Source organism: Eriocheir sinensis, chromosome 54 (assembly GCF_024679095.1).
Source record: "Eriocheir sinensis breed Jianghai 21 chromosome 54, ASM2467909v1, whole genome shotgun sequence".
Lineage (NCBI taxonomy): Eukaryota > Metazoa > Arthropoda > Malacostraca > Decapoda > Varunidae > Eriocheir > Eriocheir sinensis.
In genome coordinates, this window is record NC_066562.1 from 9,423,080 (window position 1) to 9,438,235 (window position 15,156).

Below are 15,156 nucleotides of genomic sequence, written 5' to 3' on the forward strand. Positions count from 1 at the left end.
ACGAAATTATCCAAGCTTTATTTTTACGGTTGTATGAGTTCTAAAAATGGAATCGTCTTTGGGAATGTGTGATGATACCCTCCCGTCCCTCCCCCTCCTTAAGCCCCGGACCGAGCATAACCCCCAAGCCAGGGAGGAGGCGTAACACACATCAGCCGTGGCCTACGTGTGGCTTGGTAATGCCTCACAGCCTGGGCGGTGCGGCAGGATCAATGGGCCGTGCGGACAGGGCCACACCTCCCCCTCGGTGGCCGCCAGGCGATGGACGGACGCGGGGCACCCTAGTCACCTCCCCCGCACCCCGTCATGCCCCCCCACCCTGCCCCGGCCCCAGAACATGCCCCGTCGCACAGCCTTCCCATATGTCACTAATGGTTTTTTTTTTCTCTTGGGTTCTGTGGTGGCGTGTCTGTTATTCTGCAGCCTCTCTGGTGCCGTAAGTTCACCTGTCTGTGGGGGTGCTAAGCGAGGTGGTCCAGTGGGTTGTATAATGGTTCACAGTCTTTTTGTTCCATCTCTTAAACATATGAGTCCTTTCTATCACATGAGTTTTTCTTCTTTGTTTCAGTAAGAGAGAAATGTCGGATTTACGTATATCAATTCATAGTTTTCCGTTCATCCTCTTCAGAATTCGAGTACTGTCTATCGGTCATTATTTCCTCTTCAATAAGTACTCATGTTTGATAGCGAGAGAAATTGGTGTTTGTATCATTTTGGAGCCTCGTAGCGCTGTCCTGTAAGAGAATACGTAATGTCTAATGTGTTTTGTCAAAGTCACGATTAATCCTCACTCTGCTTATGTAAAAGGTTGAATATGTGATTGGATTAAGTTTCCTTCTTGTTACTTCCTCAATTTTTCATACACACATATTTCTTAGCTTCAGACATTTCAAAGGAAGGGTATTGTTGGAGTCATAATTTAATCCTCTCTCTGCTTATGTAAAAGGTTGAATATGTGATTGGATTAAGTTTCCTTCTTGTTACTTCCTCAATTTTTCATACACACATATTTCTTAGATTCAGACATTTCAAAGGAAGGGTATTGTCAGAGTCATAATTTAATCCTCTCTCTGCTTATGTAAAAGGTTGAGTATGTGATTGGATTAAGTTTCCTTCTTGTTACTTCCACAATTTTTCATACACACATATTTCTTAGATTCAGACATTTCAAAGGAAGGGTATTGTTGGAGTCATAATTTAATCCTCTCTCTGCTTATGTAAAAGGTTGAGTATGTGATTGGATTAAGTTTCCTTCCTTGTACTTCCTAAATTTCCGATACACACACACTTCTCAGCTTCAGATGTCTCAAAGGAAGTGTATTGTCAGAGTCGTAATCAATCCTCATTCAGCTTATATACGAGGTCGAATATGTGATTGGATTCAGTTTCCTTCCTGACACATCCTGAATCTTTGCTACACACATACAGTACTTCTTAGCTTCAGACATATCAAAGGAAGGCTCATCTCTCATCACCTTGCATTAATAAAGTTACGAAAGGCTAATGAACACGCAGGAAAAGTGTCCATTGATCTGTAAGTCAAGGCGTAGATTATGTGTTTCATCTTGACCCCCACAGACACCACTGAACTGCTCATTATCAGAGGCTGCAGCGGGGGCCAGAGGCGGGACCGGGGGGCAGTGCTGGGGTAGGGGAGCCGCCCCCCGCCACTCCATTAGTGTGGGGGGCCGTGGGGAGGGGCGCCCTCTCACCCGCCCCCCACACTCCCGGGGCGGAGGTCAGCTCGCACCCACCGCCCGGCAGGACAAAATTTAATGAAGATTCTTACTTTTTTTTATTTTTTTAAGAAATAATCAAAGGGCAACACTCTAAATAAAAGGCATACAACTCACTGCTCATTGTACCTTTTAAATTCCCATGAAAATTCCAATGCCTCTATTTTGTGAACTGGAATTTAAATAAGATCTTTTTGCGGAGTATAGCGAACACCAGTCAATTTACAAGCCCTGTGTCCGCTCTCTCGCACCAGTAAAAAGCATATCAAGTTTTATATTGGTCCCCAGCAATTCATGGATCTGTTCTCCCATTTCAATTTCCCTAAGATCTGTTTTTGCTGAGTATAGCGAACACCAGTCAATTTACAAGCTCTGTGTCCGCTCTCTCGCACCAGTAAAAAGGATATCGAGTTTTTCATTGGTCCCCGTGGCCGCGTCGCCCTCGTACCCTGCCTGGTGTGGGGTGCCCGCTGCCCGCCACCACTAGCTTAGCCTTCGCCACGCTTGCCTCATTCGTGGCGCACACAGCTACAACCCAAGTCACGGAACACATGTAGCTTTGCATTGCTCTAATTCCACACCACTCTTGGTTCCTGGTATTGTTAAGCTATGTTCGGCAACCCACCACGCGTCATTGAAACCGCCGCTCGGATGTTGGAAACTGCTCCGGAAAACTGTGAAGAGATATGAAAATGGAGTGTCAGAGCTTGGTATTCTTCGACGAGTTCATGTTCAATACCTCAGGCTAGTTTTCCAGGGTCATAAACTGCTCTGGAAAACTGTTTAGAGATATGAAAATGGACTATCAGAACTTGGTATTCTTCGACGGGTTCATTTTCAATATCTCAGGTCAGTTTTCCAGGGTCATAAACTGCTCTGGAAAACTGTTTAGAGATATGAAAATGGACTATCAGAACTTGGTAACATTTGACAAGCTCATTTTTAGTATCTCAAGTGAGTTTTCCAGGTCATAAACTGCTCTGGAAAACTGTTTAGAGATATGAAAATGGACTATCAGAACTTGGTAACATTTGACAAGCTCATTTTTAGTATCTCAAGTGAGTTTTCCAGATCATAAACTGCTCTGGAAAACTGTCAAAAGATACAAAAATGAGCTGTCGAAATGTGATAATCTTTGACAAGTTCATTTTCAATACCTCAGGCTAGTTTTCCAGGTCATAAACTGCTCTGGAAAACCATTTAGAGATATGAAAATTAATTGTCAGAACTTGGTAACATTTGACAAGCTCATTTTCAGTATCCCAAGTTGGTTTTCCGAGCCCCAAACTGCTCTGGAAAACCGTTAAGAGATACGAAAATAAACCTTCAGAACTTGGTATCATTCGACAAGTTCATTTTCAATATCCCGAATCGGTTTTCCGAGGCCCAAACTGCTCTGGAAAACCATTTAGAGATACGAAAATGAACGTCGGAACTTGGTAACATTCGACAAGCTCATTTTCAGTATCCCAAGTTGGTTTTCCGAGGCACAAACTGCTCTGGAAAACCATTTAGAGATACGAAAATGAACTGTCGGAACTTGGTAACATTTGACAAGTTCATTTTCAGTATCCCAAGTTGGTTTTCCGAGGCACAAACTGCTCTGGAAAACCGTTAAGAGATACGAAAATGAACTGTCGGAACTTGGTATTCTTCGACGAGTTCATTTTCAATATCTCAGGCTAGTTTTCCAGATCATAAACTGCTCTGGAAAACCATGTAGAGATATGAAAATGAATTGTCGGAACTTGCTATCATTCAACAAGTTCATTTTCAGTATCCCAAGTCGGCTTTCCGAGGCACAAACTGCTCTGGAAAACCATTTAGAGATATGAAAATGAACTGTCGGAACTTGGTAACATTCGACAAGATCATTTTCAGTATCCAGAGTCGGTTTTCCCGGTTAGTTTTCGGCGTGGGCATCGGTCGTAATGTCATGTGCGTGGGTTGCCGAGCGTTCTCCATTGCACGTGTGAGCCCCATATGACACTGTTTATTTATCCCTCTTAAGATGACTGCTAAGTATTGCCCCCCACCCCCAACCCCCAACCCTCCCCCCCCAGTTGTGTTTTGGGTTACGTAATGTTGATTTATTTATCCCGACAGTATATTTTTTTGGCTTTTTATATCTTAACCTCCTCCCCTGAATGTGGCACTTCACTAATGTCTATGTAATTATTGGTTTTTGATTTCTAATACCACACAAAAACCCTCTTTTCAAAATCAGTTCTTTCCAGCCCACCGCCATCTTCTCTCCTCACAAGATATACCTCCTCTATTTTTTATTTTTTTGTTTTGATAAATAAAAAGTCACGATGAGTCACTTAAATAATTCTTACAGTGCATTTAAGTCCAATAATTTATAAGTACAGTCAAAATCTTGCCCTTGACACTAGTGAGATCAGTCAAATACGAGCAAGTCAGTCAATGAGTCAATATCTCTAAGTCAGGTCACAGAGTATCAGAAGTCATTCAATCAGTCAAATCAGTATCTCTAAATCAGGTCACAAAATATCAAAACTCAGTCAATAGGTCAAATCAATCTCTAAGTCAGGTCACAAAGTATCAAAAGTAGTCAATAAGTCAGGTCACAGAGTATCAAAGGTCACACTGAAATCTAGAGTTTAAGTCCCCCAAGTCATGTCCCTTCAGTCAATTCTAAGATCAAAAAAAGTTAAGTTATGTAGCAATCAAGTTCCCCCCCTCGCCGCCCCCCTGGTGCGGAGACTGACCCCCCGACCGCTTGCAGGAAGCCAAGAGGAAGCAGGATGAGATGGACAGGAGGAAGGCCGAGGTGCGCAAGCGCCTGGAGGAGCAGAGCGCGAAGAAGGGCAAGAAGGGTTTCATGACCCCCGAGCGTAAGAAGAAGCTCAGGGTAAGTGTCGCAGAGCCTTGTGGAACTTCTGCTCATCAGTGACGTGTTTCTTGATATCAGTTTTTCTGTTTAGATTGGTAAAAACTTGTCTAGTACCTCTTCATTATTATCAGATCACTCAGCCTTTTGAATACTCCTAAATGTCACTACATACTTCACAATCTACGCCTCTTGCTCTCACATCCACGCACAACCTTCCGTCTTTCTCTCATTGCCATCAAATCACCAAGTTCTCTACGCAGTATTTATGTGATTCAAGAAAGCTAGATCACAACATACGAGCCATTCACACACTCACCAACACACACACACAAATGCAGAGCCCTCTAAAACTACAACTAGGTAAATACACACACACACACACACACACACACATACACTTCCTTCGTTCTTTCATCACTGTCAAATTACCAAGATTCATGAGGATCATTTAAGTAGTGCACCCACACTCCCCGACGCACACACTCTCACACGCCTCTCCACCTCCTCCCTCCCACAGCTGCTCCTGCGTAAGAAGGCCGCTGAGGAGCTGAAGAAGGAACAGGAGAGGAAAGCCGCTGAGAGACGCAAGATCATTGACCAGCGCTGTGGCCAACCCAAGAACCTCGACGGGGCTAATGAGGGTGAGAAGGGCGGAGGGAGGGAGGGAAGGAGAGGAGAGAAGAAGAGGAAACTGCGTATTGTAAGGAGGAGTTTTTAGCATAGGGAGTAGATAGGCCTGCTAGGATAGAGAGGCAGAGGAAGGAAGAGGAATTGAGCGGAAGGGAAATGAGAAATGGGACGAAACTGACGGATTGAGGAAAGGAAAATAACATTGACGGAAGGGAAATAAGAAAGGAAACCAAATAACTATAGAAGGCTTAGGGAGAAAGGAAGAGGAATTGAACGGAAGGAAATGAGAAATGAGAATCAATTGAGAGACTAAGGAAAGGAAAATAACATTGACAGAAGGGAAATAAGAAGGGAAACTAAATAACTATAGAAGGCGTAAGAGGAAAAGAGACTCAGAAGAAAGTATTTACGAAGGAAGAGGAATTGAGCAGAAGGAAATGAGAAACGCTGGATAAAGAAAGGAAGGGAAAAAATTGGAGATAAAGGATGATAGGGAAAGGAACGGAGGTGAAAACGAAGGGAAAGAAAGGGAGGAAGAAGCAAAGATGATGAAGAAAAAGAAGGAAAGAGAAGAAAATGAAGATGAAGAATGATAAGAGAAAGAAGGAGGGAAAGAAAGGGAGGAAGAGGCAAAATAGGATGAAGAAAAAGAAGGAAGAAGAAAATGAAGATAAAAAATGATAGGGGAACAAAGGAAGGAATAACCAAAAATAGATGAAAAAGAATATATAGAAAGTTAAAAATGAAAAGAAAGAAATAGCAAATATAAGAGAATCAGTATGATTAGGAAAACAAGCAGAGAGGTCAAAACAAAACCTTCTACTATTGCTAAAAGGAAAATATACATGGGAATCAATTTACAGGAAGCGGAAAACGGGATACCTAATTTTGGGACTTACAGACAAGAAACATAGACTGAAGCATTTAAATCTACACTCTCTAGAAAGGCGAAGGTTGCGAGGAGACTTGATCGAAGTCTGTAAATGGATGAAGGGTTTTAATAGAGGCGATGTCAATAAGATTTTGGTTGTAGAAGAGCCAGGTAGGACGCATAGGAATGGTTTTAAGTTAGACAAATTCAGATTCAACAAAGACATAGGCAAGAATTGGATCACCAGTAGAGCGGTGGATGAATGGAACAGGCTTAGCAGTCATGTTGTGGGTGCCAATACCATAGATACATTCAAGAAGAGGTTGGATAAAGTCATGGATGGTGAGGTAAGGTGGGGTTAGGATTACAGGAGCTGCCTTGTTGTGGGTGCCAATACCATAGATACATTCAAGAAGAGGTTGGATAAAGTCATGGATGTGAGATAAGGTGGGGTTAGGATTACAGGAGCTGCCTTGTTGTGGGTGCCAATACCATAGATACATTCAAGAAGAGGTTGGATAAAGTCATGGATGTGAGGTAAGGTGGGGTTAGGATTACAGGAGCTGCCTTGTTGTGGGTGCCAATACCATAGATACATTCAAGAAGAGGTTGGATAAAGTCATGGATAGTGAGGATACATTCAAGAAGAGGTTGGATAAAGTCATGGAGATAGTGAGGGGGTGAGTTATGGATTACAGGAGCTGCCTTGTTGTGGGTGCCAATACCATAGATACATTCAGGATGGTGAGGTAAGGTGGGGTTAGGATTACAGGAGCTGCCTTGTTGTGGGTGCCAATACCATAGATACATTCAAGAAGAGGTTGGATAAAGTCATGGATGGTGAGGTAAGGTGGGGTTAGGATTACAGGAGCTGCCTTGTTGTGGGTGCCAATACCATAGATACATTCAAGAAGAGGTTGGATAAAGTCATGGATGGTGAGGTAAGGTGGGGTTAGGATTACAGGAGCTGCCTTGTATAGACCGACCGGCCTCTTGCAGACTCCTTATGTTCTTATACATCATAATTTAATATATCCACTTAACTAACATTAGGATAAGAGGAATAGGCCTCATTTTATCTGGGTGTTTCCATTAGCCAGGATAACTAACACTAATGACTACCACCTTGCCTCCAGACCTCACCTCACCCTCTTAATCCCTCCCCTCAAACACAGCACAGGTCAACGGTACGAGTCTACGCAGCTGGCTTCTCAACTACCTTATATCATTTCTCTTATTCCCCCATCAATGTTTGCCTTGTTAGCCCTTATAGTCAATGTGTTTAGCCTGTAGCGGACACACACGTAGCCTCCCCCAATGTGACACACTCTGTTGACACGCCACGCAGACACGGACACATGGTAGCTCCAGACACACACCAGCGAGGAGGCGGTGAACGGTTGACTCTGTTGCTCCAGCGATGACGATGATGATTGGTCTTTAATCTGTGGTACCCGTGATCTGATACGAACTTATACAGTTTGTTTATTTTTGTTTATTTATTACGGGAACGACGACACAGTTTACCGAAAGACATGGTGACGCTGCCCTTCGTTCAGGCTTCCCATGTACGAAATTATCGATTATCATGTTTATTTGTTCATATATCTGTTTGTTTATGATGCGTGAGGAGACACCGTGGGCCAGATTAAGGTGCCCGCGATATACGCCCACAAGGAAGACCGTAGATTGTAAAAGAACGGTCAAAATTTAGCTTCACGTGGGGTGGAAAACAATCTGGTGAAAGAGGAAGAGAGGCAGAAGAGGAGAGACTTAAATGAAGGTGGAATAGGGAAGGACAGAAATGGATGTGTCAGAAATAAAAAAAAAAAAGAGAAATGGAAAGAACAATGATAAAGATGGAATAGGAAGTTGCAAAGGGGAGATGATGGAAGAGATGGGGAACGGAAAATGTGAGAGAATGGAGAGACAGCAGAGAAGGAGAAATGGAGTAGAGGAAGAAAATGAGGATAACGAAGGAGGGAAAGAGAGATAGAGAGGAACAAATACGTCAACAAAGATACAGATCCTGAACTCCAAAGAAAATGAAAGACGCAACTAAATGGAGGACTTAGGAAATTGAAGAGGAGATAACATAATGAAAAGATGTTTGCTTGGTATACATAACTTAATTAACGGTGAATTCCAAAGCTGATTATAAGAGAAATTCACGGATAATTAACAAGAAACACAAATGCTAAACTCCGAGGAAAATGAAGGAGACAAAATAACATAATTAACGGTGAATTCCAAAGCTGATTATAAGAGAAATTCACGGATAATTAACAAGAAACACAAATGCTAAACTCCGAGGAAAATGAAGGAGACAATATAACTTAATTAACAGTGAATTCCAAAGCTGATTATAAGAGAAATTCACGGATAAATAACAAGAAACACAAATGCTAAACTCCGAGGAAAATGAAGGAGACAATTAAAAGGAGTGACTCAGTAAAGCGAAGGGAAGATATTTAAAAGCTGATAATATGAGCGATTTACGTAAAAATAAAATAGACTCAAATGCCAAACTCCAAACGGAAACAAAAGAGACAGTTAAACGGAATGACTCGATTGACGGAAGAGGAAGGATTAACGGAGGAAGTCAAAACAGCGCCCCATCGCTTAAAAAAAACGTAAATCGCTTCATAATAAACAAAGAAACACAGGACACATAACTAAGCTCCCTCCTAAGAAACGTAACCTACTGAAAGGCTTGAATACCTGCTCAGAGAATGCATAAACGTCAAACCAAATAACTACAATAACCAGATAACTTAAGTCCCCCCATTAAGAGACGCAATTCTGAAAAACCTTAAACTCCCTCCATCCATTCATTAGAGGCCAGACCATTGTGCGTTGACCCCCATGCGAGAAATTTTTTTAAGAAACGCAACTCTGAAAAAAAATTAAATTCCGTCGATCCTTTCATGAGTGTGCCGCGAGACCAGACCATTGTGCATTGAGACCCCCATGCGAGAAAGTTTAAAGAGATGCAACTCTGAAAAAAAACTCAAATTCCGTCGACCCGTTCACTAGTACAGCGTGAGACCAGACCATTGTGCATTCAGACCCCCATGCTAGAAATTTTTAAGAGACGCAACTCTGAAAAAAACCTCAAATTCCGTCGACCCGTTCACTAGTACAGCATGAGACCAGACCATTGTGGATTCAGACCCCCATGCTAGAAATTTTTAAGAGACATAACTCGGAAAAAAACTCAAATTCCGTCGACCCGTTCACTACTACAGCGTGAGACCAGACCATTGTGCGTTGAGACCCCCATGCAAGAAATTTTTAAGAGACGCAACTCGGAGAAAAACTCAAATTCCGTCGACCCGTTCCCTAGTACAGCGTGAGACCAGACTAGCCCGTTGACCACCATGCGAGAAAGTTATATAGTTGTGGCCTTTACCGAGGGTCTTGCGGCAAAGCTAAGGCTCTCTCCCCCCAACAGACCAGCTGAAGGAAATTATTAAGAAGTACTACGATCACTGTGCCAACCTTGAGAGTGAGAAGTATGACATCGAGATGGAAACCAATAAGAAGGATTACGAGGTTTGTATTGCCCCCCAAGCCCCGCCCCGCCCAGCATCGCATTGCCCCGCCCCGTAAACTGTTGCCTCGCGCCCCGCCCCCCCCGCCCGCCACCATTACCATCCCCATTGCGTTGCCCCATCATTCCCTAATTTTTCGCTGGGGTGTGTTAGCCTACCCGAACGCAGCTTTTCGACTCGCGCTCATGTCGGGAAAAATTACGAACCCGAAAAATTGAGTTGCGTCGGGAAATTGGTTATCGTCGAGCGAGAACGTGTCGTCAAGGTTTTTGTTTCGACGGTAATTTAATTTTTCGACGCAACTCGGATTTTTAGGTTTTTTTTTTTTTTCGGATGTGAGCGCTAGTTGGCAGGATGGTTTGGATCGGTCAACATCTCCTTTTTTATTCTTTTTTTCTTGTCCCATCTTTTGCACCATCGTTCAGCTTCTCTACTCCCTCCTCTCTCAGCTCCCCCTCGGCTCCCCCCCCCACTCTCGCACTAAAGTCACGTGTGTTGTGGATTTTTCGTAACTCTTTTTTGGCCCCGTTTTTCCCCTTTTTGATAATACCCAAGGGCCACCATCACCCCCTCCCCCTCCCCCCCCTAATCACTGATGATGCACGGGGTAACTCTTTTTGTCATTATTTTTCTTTAATTCGTTTTTTAATTTTCCTTTTTTGGTGTTGTCGTTGGTGTTCCTATTTTTTTTTTTTATATATATGGAAATTATTATATTTTTGGTTGGTCTTTTTCCGGCGCTTGTGACCTTATGGCCCAGAATGACCTCGCCGGCCAGGTCATGACCCGACCTTCTCCTTGTTGTTGTTGTCAGTGTTCTTTATTTTCCCCCACACACGTCCTCGGCATGGTTGCATTAGCGGCACGGCTAGACCATTGCATTTTTTTATATTTTTTCTTGCGTTCCCCTTCCCTCCCTCCGCCTGACCGTTCACAGCATAACACCACCACCACCACATGTGTGTGTGCGTGTGTGTGTGTGTGAGTGTGTGAGTCTGTGCGTGTGTGTCTGTGTGCGTGTGTGGCTGCGTGTGTGTGTGTGTGTCCCGTGTTTCCAGGGCCTGCGCCGGAGGGACAAGTGTCGTCACTTCAGCACTCAATAAAATAAAAGTAAAATTGGGGATCTCTCCCTAATTTTGTTTTATTTTCTGTTTATAGCTGAGCTTGAAAAACTGGTTAAAGATTTCCATAGTCGCATAGCGCGGCTTGAGGGGGACAAGTGGGATCTGGAGCACCAGATCAAAATGAAGGACTATCAGGTACGCGGCTCACTGCCTCGCTCGCTACTGCACGGCTGGCTGGCCGGCGGCAGGCTGGCTGCACCCGGGGCGCCCCGGCCCTGCAGGCTGCCTGGCGCCGGCCGTAGGGTGTCGCTGGTCTCCTGCGGCCGCGCTAGCAGCCTCCCCCACTCCACCTCCGCCAGTGTCCTGTAGTAATTCTCTTCCCTTGCAGGCTGTTTCTCATGGAGGGCCGCGCAGGGCTCTCTCTCTCCACCGCTTGTCACTCAATAGACTTATGGCTAAATTATCGATATTCCTATGTATGTATGTTTTACCTGTTGTTCTGCTATGTTTCTCCCGAGAGCCCGAGAGGGACTCCCTTGTCACACCTTAACGAGGCATTCTGTTGTAGATAAACTTAGGGAAATCTGCAAGGCATACCACGAGCGTTTGTTCCTTTGTGAGTCCCAGAAATGGGACCTTGAGTATGAAGTCCGCAGGAGAGATTACGAGGTACAGTGGCCCGAGCCCCGCACGGGTGCTCTAGTAGTACTGTGTGACTACGGCGTATTGAACAGCCCTGGACCGCCCCTCCCCCGCCCCCCCGCCGGGACACCGCGAGACACTGCTCAGTAGAGTAGCTCACCCTGCCTCCCTGAACCCCTGTCTGTCTGTCACCCTGGAGCTGCTGCCTCGCTAACCCTGCCACCACAACGCACCACCTCACCGCACACCCTCATAGCACATTCCTCGTCCCTTCTCCATTCACCCTCCAGTCTGTACACACTCTTCCAGTCTGTACTCATAGCAAAACAAATAGCATGGGAACTGAGGTGAAGTATAAAAGAGAATCATTATCAAAAGAGCTTCATCGGGCATTGTTTTGATTTAGTTTTGCTTTATACCTCATCGAAGCCTTCCAAAGTACAGAATGGCATAGTGAGTACATATTGGCGTGACCTTACGTATCGATCCTCCCTTCTTCACCCCTTTCTCTCTCCCTTTTTTTTCCTTCTCTTCCTCCCTTTCTTCCTCATCATCATCACTTCTTCCTCCTCCTCCTCTTTATTTTTATTATTTTCCTTGCTTCCGGCACCTCACACACACACACGCACACACACACACACTCACTCACTCACTCACTCACTCACTCCCCCCTTGTGTGTCTGCCCTCCCCCTCTCTGCTGCCCCCACCCCCTGTGCCTCCAGCCCTGCCTCCCACTCCCTGTGCTACTGCTTCCTGGACCATCTTACTTCTCTGAGAGGATTTATATTTTTTTGCAGTTTTTACATTTTTTTCATTTTTTTAACCTATTTTTTCACACTTCGCCAGAGAGCAGTGTTGCCAGAGTAAAGTACAAGCCTCTTAGGGAGCTAGGCGAGGCTGGCAACACTGGGGCGATCAAGACGGAAGGCCAAGGGGTCGTCTCAGTTGATTCAGAATTCTCGTTAAATATCAGAGGTCCAATTCCCCTCCCGTAGGTACTCCCGCCCCTTCAGAACTTCACCCCCAGTAGTGGTATCATGTTCTCCCTCCTTCCAAACCTCCTCCCCTTTCCTCCCCACCTCCGGAAGTGTCAAAAGAAGGATAGCGAGACATTAAGTTTTCCAAAGCACTATTTTTGGTCTGATTTCACCACATCAAAAAGCCATAATTCTGGGTCTTAATTTTCGACTAACTCTGAAATCGCTTCTGTGCCAACACGTTCACTGCAGTCCTTTTCAATTCCCTACGTTTTCCATATTATTATTATTATTATTATTATTATTATTATTATGCTTTTCATTTTCCTCTGATCACCTATATCTGTCCAGGGCTGGGCAAAACGTTAGATTTAGCCAGACGAGCAAAACTATAGGTGTGGAGGGCTGACTAATCTAACCTTCAATAGATCTCTCCATTAGACGTCAGTTGGAGTGAGCTTAGCATCCCACCCCACCCTCTCCCCAACACCCCCTCCCCACGCTTGCTAACACCCCCTGCATGGCTAGCCTATACACCCCAGCTCCCTTGCTCCTCACTCTAACCTCCCCACTCCCTGTCCTAAGCCACGGGAAGGTTCTTGGTGTGGTATAATTCAGCGCATTTCAGGAACTTTCCCCGTGGTTAAAACATTAAGTTCTCGTGACCTTGCTGACCTTGACCTGACCTGTGTGACCCTCCTGCCCCCTCGCCCGCCCCCCCTCGCAGTCCCCAGGGTAGCACGTGACCTTTGATGACCCGATAAGGGCTGGTGTATGGCACTACCTCTTATGGCCAAGAAAAGACTCTCTGACAATTTTTTTTTTTTTATTTCCTTTCCTCTCGCTCTCCTCACTGTTCCTCTCTTTTTCTCTTTCTCTCTTCTTTCTTATCTCTTCTCTTCTCTTCTTTCTCCTTCTCTCTCTACTTTGCTATCTTTCAATCTATCTGTCTATCCCATATTTTACTTTTTCTTCCTCGATCTATCAGTGACGTAATTGTTCTCTCTCTCTCTCTCTCTCTCTCTCTCTCTCTCTCTCTCTCTCTCTCTCTCTCTCTCTCTCTCTCTCTCTCTCTCTCTCTCTCTCTCTCTCTCTCTCTCTCTCTCTCTATCTATCTATCTTTTTCCTCTAGTTTTCATTCTTTTTTTTTCTCTCATCCGCACAAATCTTACTTTTTCTCGTTGTTTTTTCTTCCTTTTCCCGAGTGATTTTTTTTATTTTGCAAAACCTCAAAAAAAAGCACAATCATTTTTTTTTTTCTAATATACAAATTTTTTTTCTCAAATTTAATCGCCGGAAAAAGAAGAAAAAAATCTGCTTATGGCAAAAACATCCCCCCAAAAAATAACTACATAATTTTCTTTCTCCATTATAAAAAAAATTCATCTCTCTCTCTCTGTCTCTCTCTTGGCCCCCTCTTTTTTTCTCCATTATAAAACAAATTCATCTCTCTCTTACTGTCACTCTCTCTCGACCTCTCACACACACACTCTCTCTCTCAATCCGTCTCTCTCTCACACTCTCTCTCAATCCGTCTCTCTCTCGATTCTTCTCTCTCTCTCTCTCACTTGGCCCCCTCCACCACCACCACCACCACATTCACCACCACCACCACCACCTCCGCCACCCCCCCTCAGCCCCTCCCCCCTCTCGTGTTAAACCTGCAGTAAATGGGGTTTTCACACGATGACAAGACAACAGGTAAAATGTACAAAATGATCAGTCAAACCCGCTTAAGGAGTGCCATACAATATGTTTTTTTTAATCTGATCCCTCTCTCTCTCTCTCTCTCTCTCTCTCTCTCTCTCTCTCTCTCTCTCTCTCTCTCTCTCTCTCTCTCTCTCTCTCTCTCTCTCTCTCTCTCTCTCTCTCTCTCTCTCTCTCTCTCTCTCTCTCTCTCTCTCTCTCTCTCTCTGTCTCTCTCTCTCTCTCTCTCTCTCTCTCTCTCTCTCTCTCTCTCTCTCTCTCTCTCTCTCTCTCTCTCTCTCTCTTTCTTTCTCTTTTTCCGATCTTCTGTCTCTCCCTGTTTCTCTTTTTCCCGATCTTCTATCTCTCTCAATTTCTCTTTTTCCGTTTATCTCTATCTCTCTATTTCTATCTCTATTTGTCTCTCTGTTCTCTTCCTCTTCCTCTCTCTCTCTCTCACTCTCTTTTTTTCTGTTTCTCTATCTCTCTCTATTTCTATCTTTATTTCTCTCTCTCTCTCTCTCTCTCTCTCTCTCTCTCTCTCTCTCTCTCTCTCTCTCTCTCTCTCTCTCTCTCTCTCTCTCTCTCTCTCTCTCTCTCTCTTTTTCCATTTCTCTCTCTATTTCCATCTTTATTCCTGTCTCCCACTTTTCCTCCTCCTCCTCCTCTTCCTTCCTCTTATCCTTCTCTCCTACTTTTTCGCTCTCTACTTTTCCATCTAAGTCAATCTACCTATCTACTTTTATTTTCTTTTTCCGTATGTCTAATTTCTCTCTCTTCCTCTCCCTCTCTCCCTCGCTCGCTCTCTCTCCCCCCCTCTCCCCCTCTCTCTCTCTCCCTCCCTGCGTTGTGCACTGTACCTCACCAACAGTTATCAATATCCTTCTGAACTCTTTGTTTCCCTGGGGACTCTCTGTTTGGGATGCACAGGACCTCTGGCGCCGCGACCCCCCCACCAGCACCCATAAGGACTGACCCGACTCACTCCAACCCCCCAGTACACTCCAGTCCCCCCACCCCAGACTTATGTGTAACCCCGAAACGCAGATATCATAATTATTTCACGGAGTCGCTGGCTGGCTGGGCGGAAGAGGACGGACCCGCTAGTCTAGGGTCCGTCCGTGGCCGCCAGAGGTCC

The 15,156-nt window shown here is 44.6% G+C and overlaps 1 protein-coding gene and 1 long non-coding RNA gene across 18 annotated transcripts in view; both read left to right on the forward strand.

The window, feature by feature from the left end:
* The window catches only part of LOC126983727 (troponin I-like), a 60,573-nt gene that overhangs the window by 20,968 nt on the left and 24,449 nt on the right, over positions 1 to 15,156 (forward strand). For 15 of the 17 annotated variants that reach the window (XM_050836791.1, XM_050836789.1, XM_050836792.1 and 12 more), the window contains 3 exons: positions 4,486 to 4,611; positions 5,111 to 5,234; positions 9,549 to 9,649. In XM_050836791.1, coding sequence (XP_050692748.1) covers positions 4,486 to 4,611; positions 5,111 to 5,234; positions 9,549 to 9,649 — 351 coding nt within the window. Of the gene's footprint in view, positions 1 to 4,485; positions 4,612 to 5,110; positions 5,235 to 9,548; positions 9,650 to 10,806; positions 10,908 to 11,280; positions 11,382 to 15,156 lie in introns of all 17 variants that reach the window. The other 2 variants (XM_050836778.1, XM_050836779.1) reach the window with 2 other exon arrangements.
* Positions 5,241 to 8,975, forward strand: LOC126983728 (uncharacterized). The gene is made up of 2 exons (XR_007736186.1): positions 5,241 to 6,722; positions 6,849 to 8,975. It is a non-coding gene; the product is annotated as an uncharacterized LOC126983728 (long non-coding RNA).